Source organism: Dromiciops gliroides, chromosome 1 (assembly GCF_019393635.1).
Source record: "Dromiciops gliroides isolate mDroGli1 chromosome 1, mDroGli1.pri, whole genome shotgun sequence".
In the NCBI taxonomy this organism is placed as follows: domain Eukaryota; kingdom Metazoa; phylum Chordata; class Mammalia; order Microbiotheria; family Microbiotheriidae; genus Dromiciops; species Dromiciops gliroides.
Genome location: NC_057861.1, coordinates 484,538,865 through 484,563,294, shown reverse-complemented (window position 1 = coordinate 484,563,294; position 24,430 = coordinate 484,538,865). Strand labels below are relative to the sequence as shown.

General features: G+C 36.6%; 1 protein-coding gene across 1 annotated transcript in view; it reads left to right on the top strand.

Moving 5' to 3' along the window:
* Positions 1-24,383, top strand: part of NCBP1 (nuclear cap binding protein subunit 1) — a 50,785-nt gene extending 26,402 nt beyond the window's left edge. The window contains exons 9-23 of the mRNA XM_043993557.1: positions 1,113-1,210; positions 2,321-2,384; positions 4,240-4,350; positions 5,603-5,667; positions 6,339-6,401; positions 6,625-6,699; positions 8,055-8,158; positions 8,290-8,412; positions 13,851-13,953; positions 15,210-15,303; positions 17,563-17,666; positions 17,947-18,061; positions 22,292-22,411; positions 22,671-22,784; positions 23,813-24,383. Of these exons, the coding sequence (XP_043849492.1) occupies positions 1,113-1,210; positions 2,321-2,384; positions 4,240-4,350; positions 5,603-5,667; positions 6,339-6,401; positions 6,625-6,699; positions 8,055-8,158; positions 8,290-8,412; positions 13,851-13,953; positions 15,210-15,303; positions 17,563-17,666; positions 17,947-18,061; positions 22,292-22,411; positions 22,671-22,784; positions 23,813-23,950 (1,491 nt within the window). The 3' untranslated portion in view covers positions 23,951-24,383. The remainder of the gene's footprint in view (positions 1-1,112; positions 1,211-2,320; positions 2,385-4,239; positions 4,351-5,602; positions 5,668-6,338; positions 6,402-6,624; positions 6,700-8,054; positions 8,159-8,289; positions 8,413-13,850; positions 13,954-15,209; positions 15,304-17,562; positions 17,667-17,946; positions 18,062-22,291; positions 22,412-22,670; positions 22,785-23,812) is intronic.
* The last annotated feature ends 47 nt before the right edge of the window (positions 24,384-24,430 follow it).

The following is a 24,430-nucleotide window of genomic DNA, read 5'->3' as shown; positions in this document are numbered from 1 at the left end:
GCGTATCACATCACTTGTTTACTTGAGTTCTGTAATGTTCCAGGTGTACTTTTAGAAAGAACAAATCTGTGTGTTATGCAGCAGCATATCCATCAAGTTCATGAGAGGAAACTCGGCCTAGACAATAGGGAGTCTTTGGGAAGAACTGCCTCTTAATGCATGCTGGCTGTGTGACCCTGGCCTAGTCCCTCCACTTCTCAGGGCTTTAGGCAACTCTTAAGAAAGGGGACTAGCTTGTTTGGAAGTATAAATAAATTCTTAAATCTAGTCCCTGTCCGTAGTAGTTCTTATTTGGCACATGTTAGCCAAAGTAGAGAGAAAGGGAAGTATTTTGAATCTTAAATTGATGAGGAGAAGAATTCTTTCTCTTCCAGCAAGCAGATTCAGTAGTGTATTTGTAAAAAATCAAGTTTTTTTATAGCTTGTTTAAAAAGAAAAAAACTTCCATTTTTATTGTTGTTTGGCATTACTTTTCTCTACCTTGCCCTCTGTCAAGTTGTTATAACATGATTGGTTAGGGGGAAAGTTAGTGAAAAGCTTTGTTCTAGCATGACAAGACCTTTTTATATTCTGATTCTGTTATCCAGCATATTAGCTAACTCAGTCTCACATCATCCCTGCCCCCTCCAGTATTACTTTGACCCATTAGTAGTTATTGACTTAGTAAAGCATTTTAGAGGTCTTGCTTTACATTTAGAGAAATTTCATTCTCTTTGATCAGATAACCAAAAGTGAATATTTCTGTTAATGCATGTGAACCATTGGGAAAATAGAATTTAGTTTTTCATCTACTACTAGTTTCTGAGGCTTAGGTTTCTATAAATGTTTTCACATTCGAAAAGTAAAACTTAAAATCAATTCAATGACATATAACCTTTATTTTGTGTTCACTGGAAAAAGTAAGTAGAGGAGAATGATGGTAGTGACTAGGTGTGGAATCTTTCATAAAGCCTTAGTAGGCATGAAATTGACCCTGATTTGTTTAATGGACACAAGTAGACAGGAAAGCTTCCTAAAACGAACTATTCTAATACTGTATAACTTTTACTATGAAAATACTTTGTCTAGTGGTAAAAAAAAAAAAAAAAATTTGCATTATGATTTTGTTTTAGGGTCCTGTTATGCCAGGCAGTCATTCTGTGGAAAGATTTGTAATAGAAGAACATCTTCATTTCATCATTAAATCCCACTGGAAGGAAAGGAAGACATGGTAAGAAATAAGCTTTATAGGTCATAGAAAAGAAAAAGTGAGCATTTGTAAGAGTAGCCGGCTAGAAGATTTTAAAAGAAAAGTTTGTCTCTACATTTAACTTCCTGTTTGATTAGAGACAAATTCTCTTTGCTTCCTTTTCCCTTAAATCCTTTTGCTAGGTGCTTTGTGGTATGTATCTAAGTTTTGGGTCTTATTTTCTGGGTATTGTACTTGTTCCTTAATAGGAAAATTTAACTCAGAGTTTTCATTTAAGTAGGACTTTGTGAGAAGATAAGAACATTAGTGATTTCATTCCAATTTTTCATGCTTCCACAGTCTCAAGCACCTTGAAAAGCATTTCTATAAAATGTTTCATGAAATTTGACTGTTGATTTTTTTCAGCATAGGTATAAGGTGGAAAGGATACATAAAAGAGGAAATAACTGCTTGATATTTTCAAGCTCTGTTTTTAAAAATCTTTTTGTATGTGTTTATCTAATCCATGTTCATAATATACATATAAGTTTCCTACTCTCCCAGAGAATTTCAGGTGGTATGATGATTTTCTCTGTGTGCTTATATTCAGCCAAACTTTGTCATGCTCTTGGTTATGTGATTCAAACTAGGGACACTTTGAGATATTTCTTTTTTGAGGTACTACCAGTTTTTAAAATTTAATTTAAAATTTTAAAGTAATAAACATTTTTATTTGTAGTTTGGGGTGTTCTGATTTTTATCCCTCCTTCCCTCCCCTCCCCCCTCTCTAAGACAGTAAGCAATCAGACATAGGTTATACATGTACAATTATGTAAAGCATTACCATATTAGTCATTTTGCACAAGAAAACTTGAATAAAAGGGAAAAAATGAAAGAAAGTGAAAAATAACATGCTTCAGTTCGTGTTCCATCAATATCAATTCTTTCTTTGGAGGTGGATAGTATGTTTCATCAGTAGTCCTTTGGGATTGTCTTGGAGCCTTGTATTGTTGAGAATAGTTAAGTCATTCACAGATCTTCAAACAATATTGCTGTTTTGAGGTACTGCTGTTGATTTCTAGACTTGATTTGCTTCCTAGATTTGTATGGTTTTGATGTATTTTAATAAATCTGTGTGCTTTTTTAAAATAGTGCTGCACAACTAGTGAGCTATCCAGGAAAGAACAAGATCCCCTTGAATTATCATATAGTCGAGGTATGCATTTTATGTGAAGCATCTTGTTAATTTTAATATTATATTTTTTGACATTCAAAATACAGCCTCCTCTTTGCTATCCAAGCCTTTCACTTTTCTTTTTTCTCACTAATTTTCATGCACTGCAGACTAGCAAAGAAAGAGGAAAAGAATATCAAGTTACTTCTGCTTTTTTATTAACCACCTTGACAAAAAGAAAGGAAATTGAGAGCCCAGCAGCTATAGTAGAATTTTGAGTTCCTTTATAAATTATTTGTGAACCATACTCTCTTTTGTTTTCACAGATAACTAAAGAAACTAACTCCTTTTTTTTTTTACTTCAGATGTATTAGTGATTTAAGTATCTATAGAATTTCATTGTAGGTAGATAAACTGTCATTACTAAGTCTGTTGTTTATTAATGGTGCAGAGACCTATATTTTAATAAAATTAACTAAGCACTTACTGCATTTTTGCCAAGTATAGGCACTAACACATTAAAAATCCAAAAAAGCTAATAATTTGTGAAGAGGAAAGTTCATTTTATAAATGGTGCATTAAAATAGGAAAAAGAGGTGTATTTTTGCAGTGGTTTGCACATTACTGTAATTCGTTTTATATAATCATTTATCACCCCAAAACAATTTTTGCAGTTAGCATAAAGTGTCAATTACTAAAGTCTTTTCACTACACTTTCTGTTAAAGTATGATTAACCATATTTGAATGAGAACCTATTTTTTGTGGCATATTGCCTTATATTTGTAATTGTTTATGTGCATTTATAAAAAATAATTCTAAAATAGTATTCTGTCAGTTTTACCTGTCTTCAAGAAATGGGCCTGGAGGTCATGCTAAAGATGAAGTAGAGTATGAATCTGTTACATTGAGAGCTGAACAGACTGCAAATTATAAAGCACATTATCTCCTAAAATATATAAAAGTTATTGGTAAGCAGTCTTAGAGGAACATAATTCAAATAAAGGACTGTAGGTGGTAATCAAGGATTAGGACAGAAAAGTATAAAACAGGTTTTTGAAAAAAACAACATTTTGAGGTAAGAAAGACTTGGACCACATTGAGGAGTTTTGAAATGTTTTAAGGATATATCTAAGAGAGGGCAGCTAGGTGGCACAGTGGATAGAGCACCGGCCCTGGATTCAGGAGGACCTGAGTTCAAATGCAGCCTCAGATGCTTGACACTTACTAGCTGTGTGACCCTGGGCAAGTCACTTAACCCCAACTGCCTCACTAAAAAAAAAAAAAAAAGCATATATCTAACAGTATGGACTGACAGTAAGAATAAAGTTTTAATTAGATAATAGTTCAACCTGAATCTCTGTCCCCAGAAGCCCTTTCATTCCTGGACCCAAAAACATAATAAGCTGGATAAGAGTTTGTATATTTTAATGTGACATGGGTGATTCCAGCAGTAAGTAGATTTATATAGCACTTGAAAGCACTTTGTCATCACTCTGTGAGATAGGTAGTATAAATATTATTCTCCTCATTTTGTAGATCAGGAAACTTGAGGAACAGAGCATTCAGCTTGCCTGTTGTTGCATAGCTAACATCAGAGCTAATATTCAGACCCAAGTCTCCTCACTTGAAGTTCTTTGCTCTTACACAACTTTTCCCCTTTTGTGGGCTTCTGATTAGGGTATGGGTCAAATGATCATTCACCTGTCTGATTTCAAAGTTTCATTCACCATGTCAGGGGATGGAGAAGGTATTTTCAAAAATGTCAATTTATGGGCCTTTGTTTGAAAGCAGCAACTTTTTTTAAAAGACCTTAGAGTTTTGGAAAGTTTCTAGGAATGAAGATGTCTGCATAGTTATCTTTGAATTAGGTTCTGATTCATTTAAACTGTTTTCTAGGTGATCTTTGCAGAACTATTTCAGCTTCCCGTACCCCCTCACATTGATGTTATGTACACAACACTTCTCATTGAACTGTGCAAGCTTCAGCCTGGCTCTTTACCCCAAGTTGTATCCTTTTTGTTTGTAGTTTGACTTGACCTTTTTTTTCTTTGTTTCAAGAAGAATTGAGTGTTTCCTCAGCTACCAAGTAAAATCTTGATGATTTCTGGAATCTAATTTGGGTTGCTGGCTATGATCAGTATCTCAAAATGAAAGCAAACTTTTTAGTGATCTGGAGCAATTTTTAAGCTTTTTTAGCTCCTATATTTTAGCATTTCATTTTCTTGGATCATATTTTTTTTAAAGACTCAGATGTATTTCAGTGTTGAGGCTGAACAGTTTTTTTTTTTAAAGAAAAGTAAAATAGAATGGAATTTTCTATTACTAAAGGAAAAAGATTTTCAAAAGCTACCCATAGTACACTGTCATCTGTCCTGACTGCTTTGGGTCATTGCTGCTTGCTTCCTTGAAATGAAGAGTCTGACCAGATTTACTTTTTACTCTCTTACCTTGTGATAAAATTCTAAATCACCAATGGCATGTATATGGGCTTAAGATAACATTAAAATGTTTTACAGGTTCTAAATGTTTTCTCTTCATTTGGACTGAAGTATATTTTGAAAGAACTTAAAGTGATCATTTGCTTTTAGTATTAAACAGTGGGACACTGTTATTTAATAAAAAAGGTCAAAATATTATCTGAGGGGGCAGCTAGGTGGTGCAGTGGATGAAGCACTGGCCCTGAATTCAGCAGGACCTGAGTTCAAATGTGGACTCAGATACTTGACACTTACTAGCTGTGTGACCCTGGGCAAATCACTTAACCCTGTGTGTGTCTGTGTGTCTGTTATTCTCTGAATTTTTTTAGTTGGATTGAATACTACTTTTTAATTTAATGGAGTGATGGAGCTTCCCAAATTAGTAATGATTTGTAGAAAGGTAGAGACAGCAATACATAGTGACTAAAGAGCTGGCCTCAGACCTAAGATGACCATTTTCAAGTCATGCCTCTGACACATCACCATGTCAGGTCACTAAATCTCTGAGTCCTGGAGGCAGCTCTGAATCTAGAAGTTTTAGTGAAAGTCTTCTGGGGTTTCCTATACCAGTGAAATCCAGTCCCCATCTTTGTGGGTGGATGATGAAAAGGGTTTGCCTCCAGTTGTTAATCAGCCTTGAGGGGAAAACTGAATTTTAAACTAATCACAGTGAGATTATTTATAGACTTATAGAAAAAAACTCAGTTATTATCCTCTAATACTTTTACATTTTAAAGGAGTTTAAAACATGATTATTTGTTTTCCTTATCTGTGAATTCAAGCTTGCACAGGCGACTGAAATGTTGTACATGCGTTTGGATACAATGAATACTACATGTATAGACAGGTGATTACTTATATTTTAACAGATTTTCTCAGATTTCATTCCATGTACTGTGTAGTGCAGTATTAAATTGTGGCATTCATGTGATGATACATTTGTGTAAACATATGTGATGTAAATTATATAGTCAAAGACACTCTGTTCTATTTCATTTATTACATCTTGTGCCACTTCCAGATTTTTCCTCTCTAAACCATTGCACATCTAGGTTTTCTTCAAAATTTATTACTCAGGCAAAAATCATTAAAAAAGGAAGTGAATATAAAAATATTAGCAGAATTCTAATATTTGACATTATGCTTATTTTTATTTTATAGAAAATACAAAATCATAGTTACAACCAAATAAAGTACTAGCTTAATAAATATTTGTTAACCACTTAATTTGATCAGCCATCACTAAGAGATGTATAAAATGCAAGCTGTAGTTATAATGGACAGTAATATTATATTAGAAAATATTAATAGTGAGATATTTGAATATCAGTTCCTTGAGGGAACAGGAGGATTTATGTAGATCCATTCATGGAAGAAGAGGTATGATAGACATTCTGAGTAGGTAAAGAGGTTTGATGATAAAGAACTTTCCTTATCAGAATTTTGCCTGTCTCGTGCCTGATTTTGGTTTCATGTATGCTATTTCTAGGAATGTTGACCATATTTCTTTCCTCTAAGGTTCATTAATTGGTTTTCCCATCACCTAAGTAACTTCCAATTCCGTTGGAGCTGGGAAGATTGGTGAGTGTGCTTCAAACACTTTTCTTGAGTTTCATCATAGCAAAACTCCCTTAGTACTTTAAAAACTATATGAGTGATAGCATAGTACAGAAACAGTCTTCTAAAATAGTTTATTATTTTAGTGTATTTTACCTAGGGTTGGCCCGATTAGAAATAAGTCTAACCAAGGTAGAAATGTGAAATGTTCTTAACTGTTAATTAAAAGTGTACATTTTCTTATTAGGTCAGATTGTCTTACCCAGGATTTTGAAAATCCCAAGCCAAAATTTGTAAGAGAAGTACTGGAAAAATGTATGCGGTGAGTAGTTTGTTGGTTTTCTCTCACCTCTTTTTATACACTGTTAGTGTAGTGCTTGTCTGCTTTGTGCATATGTGATAAATATACAGACTAGAAGATGGGTTTAATAGGCAAAGAGGTGTACTGGAAAGACTTAGATTTTGTTCTGACTTGAACATTAACTAGTTGTGTGACCTTGTTGGGCAAGTCACAACTTCTGTGGGGTCATCTATAAAATGGAGGGATTGTACTAGATGACCTTTAGGATCCCTTCCAGCTCTGAAAGTCTATCATGTTAAGTATTGTGGCCAGCATTTATAACATAAGTTTTATTGAGAATTTTGTTAAATTCCTGATGCTTTTTTATTTTGTATGTCTGTTGGTCACAAGGGAGGACAAGCGAGGGAGTATGGATGTGTCAGCTCAAAACCATCACCATTTTTGGAAAAACAACTCAACATGTTCTACTGATAGTGAGTCAGTAGTGTTGTCCTTATATGTGAGAGACAACATTATATTTACTACATATGCAAGAAACTTAACTAAGCTTTCCTAATCTAGAAAAAATTCCTTCATTGTAACACAAAAGTCTATGCTTTTGAAATGAAATATGTTGGCTCTAAAATCTAAGGACAAATACAAGGACAAATTAAAGCTTTGACTTCTGAAAATTCACATGTTCACAAATGGATCTTTATATCAACACATGACTGTGTCTTCTGTTTACTCTTAACTTTTTTTGTGGTGAATTTTTACCAGGATTGGCCTTGTTAGAGAATATGTTCAACAAAAGTTATCTTCCAGATAACTGAAGCTTTTTCCTTTTATCATTTGATAGCTCTTTCTGAAATAATGCATAAACTTCCTTGTTTTCTTAAACAAAATGTGAACATAATTTAACATTTTCTTAACGATTTAGGGGTCTTAATTATATGGCGATCAGTTATGGTATCAGATCATGTCATAATGTAGGGTTTTTTTCTCTCTGTGGTTTCCAGACCATTGGATTTTATTCCTTCTGGTATCATGTCTGCCTTTTGCAGCTATTCTTTACTATGCTTTGAAATGAGAAGTCAGATCATCTTAAGTTTATTAGGTTTATATATAAATTTTTCACTAAACTCTGAATGTTGGTTTCTGGACTTCTTCTTTAAAGTGTACAAAATTTAGTACGCTTGCTTTTGGGCTAGCTTTTATAAGGCCTTGTGCCTTATTCTTCCCAGAACTAGATGTTTTCCAAGAGGTTGAAGTTGTTTTACTTCTGTGGAATTGTGTAGTTTTAGAGCTGGAAGGAACCTTAGAGATTATGTGGTCAGTCTCAGTATTTTAGTTACTTACACAGTAAATGTTCTAAAATTAAAACATTTGTGTTATAGGCTTTCATACCATCAGCGCATACTAGATATTGTTCCTCCAGCTTTTGCTCCTCTGTGTCCTGCAAATCCAACATGCATTTACAAGTATGGAGATGAAAGTAGCAGTAAGTAATATCTTCTTCCCCCACTCCTTTCCCCTGTTTAAATGAAGTTTCACTATATGCCCAACTTAAGTTATTTAGCAATTTTTACATTAGTTCTTTCAACCTTACGACTTTTTTCTCCTGTGTTTTAGATTCTCTTCCAGGACATTCTGTGGCCCTCTGTTTAGCTGTTGCTTTTAAAAGTAAGGCAAGTAATGATGAAATCTTCAGCATTTTGAAAGATGTGCCGAATCCTAACCAAGATGATGATGATGGTAAGGGAATAAGGATGTTCCTGGAATTAAATTGTAGTGGCCTGAATACATGGTATAAATAGGGAGTGTACTATTTCTCTTAAAAGGTTCTCTAGCAGTGCTCTTAGGTAGTTCTGAAAATTGAGTTCTTTTATTCTTTTTAGTCTCTACCTCTGATTTTTTCTTTGTAACATCAGAATATTTACCCACTTGTGAAAAGGAAGGGATAGCAACATCTTGTATTTTTAAAACATTGAGAGATGTTACTTTTGAATTCCATGGTAGAAGTTTCTAGGAGGAGCTGGAGAAAAGAGAAGGACTTGAGCCTTAGCACTTGAAAAAAAGGAAATTGTAGAGGAGGGATTTGGGTTAGTAATATAGGTCAAATGTTGAATTTGGGAAGGAGAAATTTGAGGAAAATGGAGGATAATTTGGAGACTCATCTCAGATAACTATTTCCAGATTCCATTCTGTTGAAAGAGGCAAGGTCAAAGACAATTTAAGAGGATCAAGTAGGATATGGGAAGAGAACCCTAAAGGGTTCAAAAAGAAAAGGTAGTTGGGAAGACAGGACAAGGTAGGTGAGATAAAGTAAGAATAATTTGATGATAGATTGAGTAAATTGGTGAGTGGGGCAAATTGGTGAAAATAGGAGGTTGGTAGAAGCATAAGGTGGGTAGGTTGTTTGAGACTAAGAAAGGGAAGTTGAATGAGTTTGTCAAGTCATTAGGAAATGATCATTCATGATAAAACTTTTAATCAGGTGCTAAAGATGTAAACATCCACAAGTAGTTAAAAAACCAACTGAAATTCTCATCCAGTATAGTGAGAAGGGGAAATTGTGCAGGACTTGCAGCACTGTGTATCTTGCACAGCTGAGGGGCTCTAATCTGTATTCTAAGTGTAGGTAGGTTCATCTCCTTCTTGGAAGAGAAGCTGAAAAGGCTCAAAGGTTGCTTCTCCATACTTACAGATTATTAAGGGAAAATGAACTATGTGTTCTAAGGAAACAGAAGCAAGGCCTCAATAGGCCAAAAAAAAGAGGTCCGAGGTAGAGAAGGGGTCACCTAACTTGTCAGGATGTTGGAGAATGGAAGAATGTTACACAGAAGAGAAAGGGGTGGGGAGGAGGACAGCTTTGTAACTAGAGTATAAAAAGCCGTATGAAGCTCTTCCTGATCAATTAGGGAATCATGCAGTAGTAACTGAGATTTACTGCTCAGGGGTACTTAGGCCACTATTTTTTGACCTAATAACAGAGGTATAGTGGCTTCTCTGGGGCATGTATCTAAGACATAACAGAACCTCCCAAGCTTTACAAAAGCCAGTGACAACTACTCACTCCTGGTAACTCTTGTGGGCATAAACAATACAGCCAGAAAGAACCTGCAAAGAATGCCAGTGATTATGAAGTCTTGGGCAAGAAACTGAAAACAATAAAGGTGTATGTTGTTTTATTTTTATTGTTGACCACTTACTGTAAGAGGTATAGAAGAGAAAAACTAACTGGGAAGGTGGATAGCTGGATAAGAAGATAATGTGTAAAAAATTGATTTAGATTTCTGGATCGTTGCTTAAAATATGAAAGTCACAGATTCTTGGGCAAAGATGGAGTATACCCGACAAAGAGTGGAAAGAATGTATTTGCCAAGTGTCTTACAATTCAAGTGGAAACTATAAAAAGAGTGGGAGATCGCTCTTAAGCTAAGGATTATAAGAGGGATGAACTCTACTACTGTAGACCACAGAAAGCCAGGAGTTCATAGAAGATAAAATTCAAGAAAGGAGCCAGTAGTAAAACTTCAGATGTTTATATATAAATGAATTAAGTTAGGCAACAAGGATATTAAAGTATTATAAAGACTGGAAAGATAGGAAGGAGCCAGGTTTTGTAAAGCTTTAAAAGCCAAACAGGATTTTCTTTTTGATCCTGGTGATAAGAGCCCTGAAGTTTGAGTATGGAGATGACATGATTAGACCGGCACATTAGGAAGATTACTTTGGTGGCTGAGTGGAGGATAGACCGAGTGAGGAGAGCCTTGACATCAGTCAGAATACAATTGTAATTGTCCAGCTGTGAGGTGATGAGGGCCTTAACCAGGAGGGTGAGAGTGTAAGGGGAAAGTAGGGGGCATATATGAGAAAACTGTAGGTAGAATCAACTAGATTTAGAAAGAGGTGGGATATGAGGGCTAAGAGAAACTGAGGATTTAAGATGACATCTGGGCTTGTGAGCCTGGGCATTCAGGAGGATGGTGGTGTCCTCAACAGTAATAGGAAAGTTAGGAAGAGATGAAGATTTATATGAGAAAGTAAAGAGTTCAGTTTCTGACATCTTGACTTTTAAGATGTCTACAAACATTCAGTTCAAGATGTCCAGTAGAAAGCTGGAGATTTGAGACTGGAATTAGCTATAAATTGATCTGCATAGGCATGGTAATTAAACCTTTGGGAACTATTGAGATCACTATGTGAAATAGCATACAGTAGGGGATGAAGAGTTAGGGGACACCTAAGTTTAGAGAGTATGTTCTAAATGAAGATCCAGCACAGGAAACTAAGGAGGGGTCAGCAGGTAGAAGATCTAGGAGAGAGAAGTGTCACAAAAACAGAGAGAAATGAGTAACAAGGAGAAGAGGATGATTGATAGTTTCAAAAACTGCAGATAGGTCAAGAAGTATGAGGATCAAGGCCATTAGATTTGGTGATGAAATGGTCGTTGCTAACTTTGAAAAGAGTGATTTTGGTTGAATGATGAAATCTAAAGCCAGACTTGCAGAAGAAAGTGAAATGAAAGGAAATAGAGACGTTTATTATGGACTGCTTTCTCAAGGAGTTTAGCCACAAAATGAAGAGATGCAGAACAATAGTTAGCACTGATGGACTGATCAAGTGACATTCTTTTGTTTTGTTTGGTTTGGTTTGTTTTAAGTTGAGAAAGACATGAATATGTTTGTAGGCAGAAGAGAAGTAGCCAGCAGACAATGAAAGAATTAAGATTAGTCAGAGAGTAAGGGAAGGCATCTAAGTGATGTGAGATGAGGAGGATGGGAAAAGAGGGAGCTTTCAGTAGATGACCCCACCTTTTTTTCCCCTCAATAAACTATGAAGCCAGGTTTTTAGCTGAAAATGAGGGAGGAGCAGTCATAGGAGATTAGAAGGGGGACTAAAAGGCTTAGAAAACTGCTATGGTATGTGGGATAGTGAATCAATTTGAATTACCTTGCTGTGCTGAGGGCCCATTTGATATTATTTAACATAAATTTGCAACGAATCCAGTTAGTTTGGTTTCATGGTTTTCTCTACTTCTGTTTAGCAGCGAAATGAAGGCAGCAGATAATGGGAGTAATTCAGAGCTGGGACTTGCCAGGGCATGACTGGCAATAGGATAAGGAGTATGGTTCTTGAAAGTAAAAGATAGTATAGAGTTGAAAGAGTTCACCAAGGCATCAAATTGGAGAAAGAGAGTATGGCCATTGTGAGGGTGATGACCTGGGAAAGAACCAAGGGATAGCAGAATTAGAGGTCATGGTGAGGATGAAGAGAGAGCTTTAGGAGTCATAAAGGCAGAGGGAATGATGGAGTGTTAAAGAGTATAATCAGGAAAGGGAATTCCAGAGTTCATGAATGTGGAATTAGTGCATTTGTGGGTGATGGCAGGATCAGGGGCATGGCCATCTCTGTGTGTGACTGAAGTGGAATTGAGTCATATATTGGTTATGGGAAGTGAGTGAACCTCAAAGGAAGAGAGATTCCCAAATGATGGCTATGGAGGAAGATCCTGGAAGTGGCAGTGGGAACCAAGGAGCATTGCAGCTCCATCTCCACAACCAGTGCTAGAGAGGGTGGCCGTGTCATCAGGAAGGAGCCAGGTCTCACTGAGTATAAGTTGTGGAGAGAGTGAGAAAGAAAAGGTTTGAGATAAAAGCAAGTTTGTTACCTTTGGAGCAGGCAGTTCAGAGAGCACTGTGGAAGGGGTGGGTAGAACTGGTGTGGAGCATCGGGAGAGTTGAGGGGGATGGGAATAAGGGTGTAGGAGGTGGGAAATGGAGAATAGGGTTTGTACAGTGAACCAGGGGTTTAGAATTACTGGGATTGGGAGAGTATGATGGAAATGCTAACTATTGAGGAATGAGTTCAAATTGATTATCAGTGACTTCAAAGAAGCCCATTAAGAGAGGGAAGTGATTAGACTCCTCCAGCCGCTCTCTACATGCCCAGCTGTTTAGCAAGTGGTGATGTTGTTTCCTCTGAGAACCACCTCACAACAAGTAGGAACAAAAGAAAGTACAGCCCAGGGAAGGCAAGAGTTTGCAATTGGAGATGGTTCTGGTCTGTGAACAGCCTCCAGAGCTCTGGAGAAGGGTGAAGACAGAAGCCTGAGCATGGATCCAGGGCTGATGCAGGGATGAAAGTATAAAGCATAGACAGGTAAGCTAAATGCAGGGCTCCCTGGTAGGTCCTGGGGTGAAGTCAGAGGCTACAGGCAGTCCAGAGGTGAATCCCTGCAAAGCAGTGCTTCCTGGGAAGTCCCATAGTAGCAAACAGGCTGCAGCCAGGTGAGTCAGCTAGATTAGGGTGAAACATCACTCATTGGGAAGTCCCAGAAGCAAACTTTTGTGGGTGATTTTTGGGAGGACATGGATAAGAGTCACTTAAGATGAGCTGGTTTGAATAGGTTGTAATCTTAGATGATCACAGATCCACCTAAGTATTTGAATATGTTTGATGTCCTATATGTGAATACAAAAAAAAATAAGCTTCACAAGTGCAGTGGCAGAGAGGAATTGTTGGATAGCATATGTTCTGAAAAATATTTGGTGGTTTTAGTGAACTGAAAGCTCAGTGTGAATCAACAGTGTGATGTGCTAGCCAAAAAGATGCCATCTTGAGTCGTTTTAAGAGGTAAGATTTCCATGAATAAGGAAGTGATAGTGCCACTGAGCTCTGACCTTGTCAGAGTTTTCAGAGTTTTAGCTCTGGGCACCCACAATTTAAGGAGGACCTTGATTAGCTGGTGAGTGGAGAGGGCTCACTCCCCCCCATTCCACTCCTCCTCCAGGATGTCCAAAACCTCGAATCCTTTTCTTAAGAAAATCAGTAAGAGGAACACTTGAGGGAAGGGATGGACACCACTTATTCTGTTTGACCCAAGAGGACAGAATCAGGAGTAATGGGTAGAAATGCAGGGGTCAGTTTAGGCTTTCTTCAGGAAAAAACTCCAAAATCATTTGAGCTCTCTAAAAGTAGAATTGCCACAAGAGTTGGTGGTTTCCCTTCCCAGGAAGCCTTTCATCAGAGTTTGGATGACTATTTGGAGGGTATGTTATAATGGAGCTCCCTCTTGTGTCTGAACTGGGCTATATTGCCAGTGAGATCCCGCCCAACTTTCCAGTTCTATGATGATGTGAGTCCTTTTAAAAAGCATTCTTATTTTCTCACTGTGAAACATTTTTCAGATGAAGGATTCAGTTTTAACCCATTGAAAATAGAAGTCTTTGTGCAGACTCTGCTTCACCTCGCTTCCAAGTCATTTAGCCACTCTTTCAGTGCTCTTGCAAAGTAAGTTCAAGTAGCTTTTCTTGGAGACATATTTTAACCCTTTTTATGTGTTTTTGTTGAGTTCGTGACAAAAAGTGCTGGAGTGGTAGAGATAGATTACACAGTCTGTGGTGTAAAAATTAGTTCTCAGTTTTTAAGTTAAAGGTTCACTTGTGGGGCAGCTAGGTGGTGCAGTGGATAAAGCACTGGCCTTGGATTCAGGAGGACCTGAGTTCAAATCCAGCCTCAGCCACTTGACACTTACTAGCTGTGTGACCCTGGGCAAGTGACTTAACCCTCATTGTCCCGCCCAAAAAAAAAGGTTCACTTGTCTGTGGTTTCCAATAATATATATGTATGTACACACTTAAACAGACACACACATTCACATTCTCTCCCCCAACTTCTCTCTCCCTCTCCCCCCCCCCCCTTTTCATAATTGCTACTCCAGTGGCATCAGGAAGGAGCAAGGGAGACATCTGTGGAACAGTCTTACCTCAGAGAGCCTTGTCATCAGAACATTGGCTATTACCAGTTGAATACTTTTTTAGCCATTGCAATACAGTAAAATTGTCTCTTAAGGCAAATTGGCTACTAGGTGATAGTTTGTAAAGACTTAGAGGAGTTTCCATCCGTATTTCCATCCACTCCAACACCAAAGAAATGACAGGTGTTTTTTGAAGTAGAAATGTATACATACTTTTAAAATACTTAACTAAGTGAAGGAATAGAGAAAGAATACTAAACATCTTATGGGAAACTCTTGGAATCATTTCCTACAAGGGAAGTCTTTTGAAAACTACTAAAGTAAGCAATAGTCCAAAGTAAGTCAGAGAAGCCAGAATTCTCTAATCAACAGAAATCCAGTTCTTCCTCAGTTTCTATTTCTAGATTCTTTTCTAATTTAATATTCCTTTCAAAAGGTGAGAACAGTTAATCTTCTAAAATACTAAGTAGATGTTGCTTCAATAGCTTTTTCATCTAGCTTCATAAACCAAATTTTAGGACTTAAAATAGCCACATTTATCTTCAAATGCATATGTAATTTCAGGAACACAGATGTTTACATTTTCATATAACTGTAATATATAGCATTACCCCTGATAAAATCCTCCACTATCTCCCTAAATTACTAAAACAGTAGAAAATTCAGCATTTGTTAAGAGCCTGTGTGCTCATAAATCTGCTTGAGTTGTACAGCATAGCTTGAGTAACATTAAAAAGGTGCTTAAAGATATTACAGTACTCACTAATTAGTATTTTTGTTTTACAATAAGGTTTCATGAGGTCTTCAAAACACTTGCAGAAAGTGATGAGGGAAAGTTACATGTTCTGAGGGTCATGTTCGAAGTCTGGAGGAATCATCCCCAGGTAAGAGTCATTTTAAGCATCCTGGAGTTCAGATTGTGACACTTATTCATCCATATATGTCATTGTTTTGATCTTTGAACATAGGTAGAATTAGCCCCTGGGCCTCCAAAGTAGTTTCACAAGCTAACTTTTAATCTGTATTATTGAAATAACTCATTGGTTCACCTCAAAGAAGCTGGAAGAATTGGTTTCATCAGGTACCCAGAGGCAATAAAAATGATGGTTTCAGGGCAACTGGGTGGTGCAGTAGACCAAGCACCAGCCCTGGTTTCAGGAGGACCTGAGTTCAAATCTGGCCTCAGATGCTTGATGCTTACTAGCTGTGTGACCCTGGGCAAGTCACTTAACCCCAATTGCCTCAAAAAATTAAAAAAAAAAAAAGATGTTTTTTTGAGATCACAGGTCATCTTGCTTTACAGTGTTCACAGTGAGAATGATGATTCAGTTCAGTGAATCTATTATATGCCACCTATGTATATGGTGCTCAAAATACCAAGATAAAAATAAGATTTATGCCCTCAAAGGGCTTACATTATCTTCTGTGGATAAAATACATACATCTATAAACAAATGTTAAGTCTAGACAGATGTTTCAGGAAGAAGAGAGCACTTGTTGAATGAGCAGGTATCACCTGATCTGTGCCTTAAAAGAATCTAGGGGTTTTCCAAGACATAGTTGAAGATGGAGTGCATTTCAGACATGGTAGACCACCTATGTAAAGGCACAAGGGGGAGAAATGGAATGTTGTGTTTAAAGAATGAGTAGTGGATCATTTATGTTGAAACACCATGAAAAAGGTATAATTTGAAATAAGACTAGAAAGGTAGTTGGGAGCCATTTTATGAAGGGCATTGAATGACAGGCTGAGAACTTCTTTTTTTAACCTAGAAGCAAAATAGGGAGTTATTGAAGTAGAGTGGTGGTATGATTAGGTCCGTGTTTTAGTAATGTGAATTTGGCATCTGTTTAGAGAATAGATTTAAGTAGGTAGAGCCTAGAAGAAATAGTCCAGGTGACAGGTCATGGAGGCCTACAGTAGAGACTATGAGTGAAGAAAAGAGACAGAGGAAAGTTGTGATGGTAGAATCAATTAAACTTGGGGGCTGAAAGGTTTTGAGGGAATAAGAAGAGTTGAATGTGACCCAAAGGTTTTCATACTTAAGGGACTAGAAAGATGGTCCATGTCTTGACTGAGATAGGGAAATTCAGAAGGAATGGATTAAAGGAAGGAAGATGGAAAACGAGTCACATTTGGAGTTGTGAAGTTTCCTTTGTCTACAGGAAGCATCCAGTTAGATGCCCCAAAGGTAAAAGGCATGTTTTCTAGGTCTTTGTAGAGCTGTGCTATCTTGGCTAACCTCTCAAGATCACTGCATTTAGTAATTGAGAGCAATATCCTTGGAGAGAGCAGTTTGAATTGGGTTATATAAGGTCAGAAGACAAATACTAAGGGATTGAGAACAGTTTGAGAAGCAAGGGAATGGAGGGAATACTTATAAAGGACCTTTTCTTAAGAGTGGCAAAAAGCAGAAAGATGTGTTGGATGACGGTTTGAGGTTGATTACAGGGTTGAAATGACTTTTTAAAAATCAGGGATATCAGTGCATGTTTATAGGTGGTGGGAAAGGACCCTGAATAAGGTAGTATGATAATAAAGAACAAACTTGATGTTTATTCACCAACTATTGATGCAGAGGATTAATTAGTAAAGGTTTGTTGAAGAGCTGGAGATCTCCCAAACTAAGTCAGCATGACTACTGATACATTGATATTCTGTGATTTCATTGGGAAAATGGACACAGGCCAGCAAAAAATGTTAGAAGAATGATTTGGGATTAGTTCATTAAAGAATGCATTGGCTTTTTAAAAGACTACCCAGATGTTTCATAGCATACCTATATGTTATTAATAATTCTTTAAGAAGAAGTCAGGCAGCTAGGTGGCGCAGTGGATAGAGCACTGGCCCTGGAGTCAGGAGGACCTGAGTTCAAATCCAGCCTCAGACACTTGACACTTACTAGCTGTGTGACCCTGGGCAAGTCACTTAACCCCAATTGCCTCACCACCACCACCACCACCCCCCAAAAAAAAAAAGTCGTCGTCACTGGACATTGTAAGCACCAAGCATCACAAAAAACAAACTCCCTACACTGTCGAGAAATATTTGGGAGTTTCTTGGAGATAATTGGATCATGGGAATAATTTATTAATCAGTTGACCATGTGCAGTTGGGTAACAAACTGATTGTTTTCTTCTAGATGATTGCTGTATTAGTTGATAAGATGATTCGAACACAGATTGTGGACTGTGCTGCAGTAGCAAATTGGATCTTCTCTTCGGAACTCTCCCGTGATTTTACTAGGTAAGCAAAAACAAGTTCCTTGTACTTTTTTTTTTTCACCAGAATTCTTACTATATTCATTTGGAATTGGTTGGAATTTTTTTCCTGTTTGCTTTTCTGGGAAATCTAATTATAGATTTGTTTTCACAACATAGGGAAAATGTACTTTTGCTGCTAGGTCTTTTTGATTGTATTGTATTTAACCAATATACAATTCTGATTCTTAATTTACTCTTGAATATGCACCTACCCTGATTTTAAACGTGTAGCTTATCCTAAGTAATTGCTACTATATTTTTAGGTTATTTATCTGGGAAATTTTACACTCTACAATTCGAAAGATGAACAAACATGTTGTGAAGATCCAAAAAGAATTGGAGGAAACTAAAGAAAAACTTGCAAGACAGCACAAACGGGTACATTATTTTTCACTGTTTGGCAAATATCCAAAGCAGTCTTATAATTAATTGAATTACACCAAATAAACTTATCTATTCTAATGCTTTGTTTCTTTTGAGTAGCCCTTGCCCCAGGAGGTACAGAGCAGCTGGAAGTGGGTATACTCTGCCTGCCTGCAATTTTACCTTGCTGTAGACAGTTTGTTTAGAATAGAAGTTCTTAACTTGGGTTCTGTGGCCTTGTTTTTTTAGTATGTCAATACAATTTGTCAGCGAGCTAGAGAACAGATGTTTGCTGTTTTCTGTACAATTGAATGAAGGTTGGAGATAATCTTACTGCTGTTGAATCTTTCTTAATTATTCCCTTTCACCCCAACTCCCTTAATTAGTTCATTTTAGTTCTCCTAATGGAGCAAAAGAAAAAGGCAACTTACATTGCCTAGATGCTGCTTGATATGCATCCTAGCATGCTCTACCTACTTAATCAAGTGCAGCAAGAGTCTTTTTTAATCTTTATAGTCTAATTATGACATTTTCTTCTCATCCCAGTTGAACCTCATTGTTTGTGTTTCTGATTTCTCATATTTCTCGCTTAATTATCTTAATCCTCTAGAGTGAGGCAGTAGCCACTCTAGCCTTACCCCTCACAGTAACCCACTTATTGATCCCAAAATCCTAGAATCTCAGAATTGGAGGGAAAGTCAGAAATCATCTGGTCTGACCTGCCTCAGAACAGGAATATAAATTTATATTCTTAATTTGTACTTTTCAGTTTCAGTTGTTTGTCAGTCATATCTGACTCTTTGTGATCACATTTGAGGATTTTTTTGGCAAAGATACTTGGGTGGTTTACCATTTCCTTCTCTCTTATTTGTAGTTTATTTATATACTTTTCTACTTCACCTTTGTACAGCACTTTAGACAAATGACTCTCATGTTATGTTAGTAATTGGAACGAGCTAATCAAAGAAATAAGGTCTAACGTAGTTTCTTGTGACTTACTATCTCAGCATTCAGACTAGGAAAGGGTCTTACCAGCCAAATTAACACAAGTAGGACTCAGACCAGCTCTTATGGTTCCAAATCCAGTGCTCTTTCCACCACAGAACACTGCCAGTTATAAATGATTTTGTCTCACAGGCAGTGTCTGAATTTTTTTTCTTTTCATTTTACCTACTTTTGACAAGTTTTAGTGAAAGGAATTATCTTTTCTTTTTCCATAATTACAATATTTAGCATTTTATATAATGTTTTAAAGCTGCCAAGGACTCTACATTTTCATTTGCTCCATACTTTATCTCATTGTTCTTGTGAATTATTTTACAGACGAGGAAACTGAGAATCCATAGAGAAGTGACTTGGCTAGGGTCACAGGAGTCCTTGGTCGAACCATGAAATAAAAGTGCTTTTTGCCACACTGTGTCTCTTACTTTTGTTTCACAAGAGGGACAGAGAGGATGGCTTAGCCATCGTTCCTTTCTTTATTATATTAACTTTTTATCCTATATGATTAGAGAGGAAGTACTGCATTGCAGATGTTCCAAGGTCTCTTTATTTAAGAACTATGTAGTGTTTTCCTTTTCCTCTGGATTCACTTGCTCAAGTGTATTCTTAGATCACTCTTCCCTAGTAAAGTCAAGAATCTGTTTTAAAGAGCCAGCATTCTAAGCAGGGCCCTGGTTGGGACAAAGGTTGGAGTCCTTTAAATTAAACTTTATTCTTTGGCCATAGTTGGCTAACAAAACACTAATATTCCCTTGAGAACTATCTGACAAAATGGGCTGTACTATTATTGAGTTTTAAGTATTAGATCTGTACCCTAAACTGCTTCAAATTTATTCTGTCAACACAGTTCTTTTTTTTTTTTTTTTTAATCAGGCTGTTTTTAGACAGTGAATAAAAAGGGTTTTTTAGGTTTTTGATGGGTTGTTTTTTTTTACACAACTGCTACTTAGCAATACCTCTCCCAAGACTTCCCCTCTAGCCCCCCCCCCCCCAAAAAAAAACCTAACCTCCCTTTTGAAAAAAAAGAAAAATCATTGGGATAACCACATCTGGCAGCAAATGAAGCAGTCCAGCACCTCTCTCTTGTGGGGGTAAAATGTTTCTTCAGTGCCCTGGAACTAAAATGCAATAACCAGTTTGAAGTCTGATGTCTTTGGTGTCATTTCCATTTACAATACTGTGATCAATTTACAGATTGTTCTTATTCTTTTTTGCTCTGCATCAAATATACTTGCCCATGTTTCTCAGAATTTTCTTTTACAGTGCAGTAGTATTCTAATATTTCATATTATCTCAATTCACTTAGCCATTGTGTAAAGGGGGCTCTTCCCCCCCAGTTTGTTTTGTTTTTTGCTACTACAAAAGTTTTTGCTGTTAATGTTTTGCTACATTTGGGACCTATCCCTTTGTCTTTGTCTTCTTTAGGGCATATGCCCAATTGGGAGACTCTAGATCAAAGGAGTGAGCAGTTAATAATTTTTCTAGGTTAGACTAATTCCTAGTTATGGCAATAGTGTATTTGTGTGCCTAGCTTCCTATATTCCCTCCAATATTGACTATTTCTGTCCTTTTAATCTTCAAAAACTTAGTAGGTATAAGGTAAAACTTCAGTTTTTATTTTCATTCTCTTGTTATTTGGAGGTTTTTAAATATGGTTGCTTTTAATATGCATTTCTTCCTTTTGAAAACTTTATTCCTATTCTTAATGCATTTTATACTGTCTCATCTTTTGCTGTATCTTCTGTCCCATACTTAGTTATGAATTCCCTTCTTCCTGTCCCTTTGTCATAATTGTAAAAAAAAAATCTTATGTTTTCTATTTTTTATGATGTGACTTTTTATTTTTAAGTGTCATATTAGATACTTTTCTTTTTAAACCAAGTACCAATAGTAATGAAGATAGGTTATAAAAACTTTCCCATTAAAAAGAAAGATACTCACTTTCGCTGCTTTTATTTTAATTAGTATTGGAATTTCTAACAATTGCATTAAGACAAAAAAAGGTGTTAGGGGGATTAACATTGGAAAAGAAAAGGTTAAAATATCACCTGCATCTCAACAGAGTTCCTCTATAAAGACAACTTAAAAGTTTATAAATGACTAAAATATAGGAAAATCTCTTAGTACTGGTAGCAGTTGTACACTTGTCCATTGCTGGTTGAGTGGGAACCTTAAAGACTCTTTTTGTAGAGCAATCTTGAAGTACCTAAGTAAAAGTCATCCTATTCTTTCTCCATTGTGGAGAATAGGCCTTGAAAGCCCTATCTGTTTAGAGATTGTTCTAGAACTATTTGTAGTTACAAAAAGCTGGAAGATTGCTTCTACCGGTAGAAGAATGGGTAAATTGAGATGCATTAACATAATTGATGATGATAATAATAACATAATAATACAATTAATATGGACAAAAGAGGTACTCTAGAAAAGCCTTTATGAAATAGTGCAAAGTAGAAAGCAGAACTGGAGAAGAAGGGCCCCACTAACCATGGCCATTTTGGAGGAAATGTGAAAAGAAGGAATAAATAATGAATCCAGGGAGAAACCAAAGGAGGGACTGGTTTTATTTCTTCTACTGAAATTAATTACAATGTAAATCATTACTAAGAAGTTTCATAGTTGTACTTAAGGTTCAGAACTTTCGAGTAATTCATTTTTTTAAAGTGATCACAATCATTATTCTCCCTGGTTTTTGTTTCCTAAGCTCAGTACAAGCCTCCAAACCATATCCACTATTTATTGTCCAATAGAGACACCAACAGGGTTCCCTGACCTTAGTGAACCTGCATCTGTGGGAGGAGGTAGAGGATCTTCCACATTATCTTTTAATATCTCCCATGTATCTGGAATCATGCCAGGTATTTCTTGGGATTTTAACTAGTAGCCATTCAAGAACAATACCTTAAAGGTAAGTTAGTAATTGTCTGACACCCATGTAAATGCTTGCATCTCACTTCACTGGGCATTTTAGAAATCAAGGCTAAAGCCAGTCAGTGTCAGCAGTGTAGTGGCATGTGGATCTGTGTGTGTGTTTTTAAGAGTACAGCTTAAAAACTGTTAGCCATTCTCACAATCACAAATTCAGTCATCAGTGTTATTTTTAGAATTTGAAATCACATTTGTTTTCTTTGTAATTCATTCAGTGACCTTTGCCTCAAAAGCAATAAATTCTGACCTGTCTTGATTGATTTTAATATATTCCATCTCTAACTCAGGTTTCTTTCTTTTGTCTTTTGTAATTTATAGCGTGATGACAGAAGCAGTGACCGGGATGATGGGGCATTAGAGGAGCAAATAGAACGTCTGCAGGAGAAAGTGGAGTCGGCTCAGAGTGAGCAAAAGAATCTTTTCCTTGTCATATTTCAGGTAACTTAATTTGCTTTTAGACTTTTAGAAACAGAAGAAAACGACATTTTTAGATTTATAATTGTAGCCATTTTCTATTTGAAAGGAAGTGCACATAATACAAAAGCAATAAATGCTCATTACAATTGCTACCTTGCTTATTTGCTGGAGGACCAAGTCATTTGGTCTCTTTTAGGTAGATATTTCTCAAATGCTGAAGTTGTCTGTCTGATAGGATACAGATTGTCAGATATTGTTAATTTTGTTTCTACCTTTCCAGCGCTTTATCATGATACTAACCGAACACTTAGTACGATGTGAGACTGATGGGACCAATATATTAACACCTTGGTATAAGAACTGTATAGAGAGGTTACAGCAGATCTTCTTGCAGGTTGGTGGGTTTGTTGTTATTCTGAACTGTTGTTGCTGTTCTGTTGTTTCAGTTGTGTCTGATTCTTTGTGACCCCATTTGGGGTTTGCCATTTCCTTCTCCAGCTCATCTTACAGATGAGGAAAACTGAGGTAGACAGGATTAATGATTTGCCCAGGGCCACACAGCTAGTAAGTGGTTTTAGGCTGGATTTGAACTCAGATCTTCCTGACTCCAGGCCTGGTGCTTTATCCACTGTGCCACCTAGCTGCCCTTTCCAAGCTGTAGTCTCCTTTAAAAAAATTCCCTCTTTTGAGTTGCCTGTCTTAAGTATCCTACCAAAAGATCCAATTGGCATTTTTAGTAGACAGCAATTTAATGTACTCTCACCTGTCTTGAATAGAGAGCTAGCCTCAGAACCAGGAAGGCCTGGGTTGAGTCCACTCTCCAGTACACTCCTTGATCCTGGGCAAACTCCAAAAACTCCTTGAGCTGTTCACTCTTTCTTGTATTTTCTTGTATGATTAACTTTAATTGTTTTTTCATATATGTAGCTTTCCCTAACTAGATTATAATCTCTGAGGTTCAGGGATTGTCCCTTATATGTCTCATATCTCCGTCAGCACCAGTGTTAAGACACATGACCGGTCTACAACAAACATTTGGTTGGATTAATGTAGGGGAAATAAAGTTTACACGTAACCCCTTTCCTTTCCTCATGAGCCACTTTAAGAAATTATTGTATACTTTAGTCAGCACCTAGAAAGCCAACCTTAGAAAGCCAATTTCATTGTCTCAAAGTAAGTATTTTCAAAGTCACCATTTAGCCATTTTTCTTTTATTCTTTCCCTTAGTCAGGTACTATTAGAAATCCTAGAGCCCTCTTCCACTCAACAGTACTAAGTATACATTTTTCCTCTACTCAGGTTTTGTATGGGAGGTTCTCACCACCAACAGTAGGCTAAGTAATTTGTCCTCCTAAATTGTTTTTGTGGTGGCTTCCATCCTTCACTTAATTTCTCTCTCTTTTTTTTTTTTAACTTTTATAGCATCATCAAATAATTCCAGCAGTACATGGTGACATTGGAAACCTTCTCTTTACTGCTGAATTGGACCATCATATTTTAGCTGTATTCCAACAGTTCTGTGCTCTGCAAGCCTGTGGATTTTTTCCTCCTTCAAGTTGAAACTAAAAAAACATATATTTTTAATATGTCACTTATTTTGGATTGTTGGAATGAATGTTGGCTTCCTGGTAGCATTTTGTTTACTTCCCTTCTTTCATTTATTGTGGGCGGGGAAGGAAAGGGGAAATAAAAGTAAAATTTGGTAAGCACCTCTGCTTAAGCTAAAACCCAAATGATTTCCTAAATACAATAATGTGAAGCTGACCATAGGACGTCATGTAAATGTGACAGAAATGCAACTTTTGTGATCAATTTGATATATTTTCTCTAGTAAGGCACAAGAAAAGTACTTTCACTTGAGGCATGTCAAATACTAGAAAAGAGCTCATGAGTAGAAAGTTGGATTTCTTTTATTACCAAGCAGCATAGATTTTCATGGTTCCTGGATAATTTGACAATATGGTTGAAAATAAAATTGAAATATGTTTTTTAACAGTCTGTCGTGTGTAATTGACCCCAAATCTCTACTTTTGAAAATCT